At 50.1% G+C, this 1,268-nt stretch overlaps 1 protein-coding gene across 1 annotated transcript; it reads left to right on the top strand.

Annotated features, from left to right (window-relative positions):
• On the top strand, positions 1 to 958 carry H257_19478 (hypothetical protein; the record flags this gene model as incomplete). The annotated part of the gene is made up of 1 exon (XM_009848621.1): positions 1 to 958. A coding segment is annotated over one exon (755 nt), but the record flags the coding sequence as incomplete, so codon positions are not given.
• Between the last annotated feature and the right edge of the window lie 310 nt (positions 959 to 1,268).

Raw genomic sequence — 1,268 nt, 5'->3', positions numbered from 1 at the left:
AAACAGCGTCCCATCCAAAACTCGCCCTTCCATATCATTGTTCAATTTTATCCAACACCCCCAGCCATCAATTTACCACCATGAGCTCTTCCCCCAGCCATCCGACCACCACCACGAGCACTACCCCCCGTGAAACCCCCGGAAGCCCCGCCAACAATTACGTTGCCACAGTTGACAAGTCTGTTGACGACCATGTCCCCACTGCCGTCCAAATCGACGTGGCATCGGTCCCTTTGGGGGCCACCGTAGATGACAACGGACTCGTGATCGGCAAGTGGAAGTCCGACATCTTTGGATGCTTCAACGACCTTGTGCCCAACTGCTTGCTGGCCACGTTCTGTCCGTGTGTGTCTCTTGCTCAAACGTTGCACCGCATCGGCATGTACACGTTCAACACAGTGTTGATCGTGTTTGCCGGTATGTACCTGCTGTACCTGGTGTTTTACATCCTCCAATGCTCCGCGTCCTCGAGCATTTCCTTCAACAGCATGGGGTACCCCGTCGTGAGTGCCGCCGCGACCTTTTGGTGGTACATCGCCCTCGCCCTTCAGATCGCCGCCTTCGTCCTCTTCATGGTCATCCGCATGCGGGTGCGCAAGGCGTTCCAAATCCCCGGCACGCCCCTGGAAGACTGCGCGTGCTCGTTCTTCTGTTCGTGCTGCGTGCTAGCTCAAATGGCCTCCCACACCGAATCGTTTACCCCCAACCAATGCACGTTCAGCCCCAAGGATACGTTGCCAGGCTATGAATTTTAAGTTGTGTTCAAACGCAGGGCCACCGTAACCAGGTTGACGACGTCGTTGCCAGTCCTTGAATATACTACTTCGTACATTTAGTTCAGTCATCCCCTGACGTTTGCACTCCTGAGACAATATAGCCCAAATTTGCTTGGCGCTGTGGAAATGCTCTTATTAGAGCATATCCAAATCTCCACCACATTCCAATATATCTTAGGTACTTAAGTGCACGGGTTCTATGTTAGAGCCATTCCACCACATTGCAGTAATTTGACACTGCGTACTGCTCGGATAATGCACCCCAGTATTTTAATTGTGTGAAATTTCGCACCGCAAAACGACAAACACTAGCCTGAAAATCACCATTTTCGAATGGGCACCTACTATATGTACTTGTACGTTATATGCACCACTCGAATTTGTTTCGAACTGTTCTATACTACGTAATATATCTTCATCACAGCATACCGTATTGATTGGAAAAAAGTCCAACTTGAAGGGGTAATGAAGTGTATACAGTACGATGATTCA

This window comes from Aphanomyces astaci, assembly GCF_000520075.1.
Source record: "Aphanomyces astaci strain APO3 unplaced genomic scaffold supercont1.662, whole genome shotgun sequence".
Lineage (NCBI taxonomy): Eukaryota > Oomycota > Saprolegniomycetes > Saprolegniales > Verrucalvaceae > Aphanomyces > Aphanomyces astaci.
This window is presented reverse-complemented; position numbering and strand designations above follow the sequence as displayed.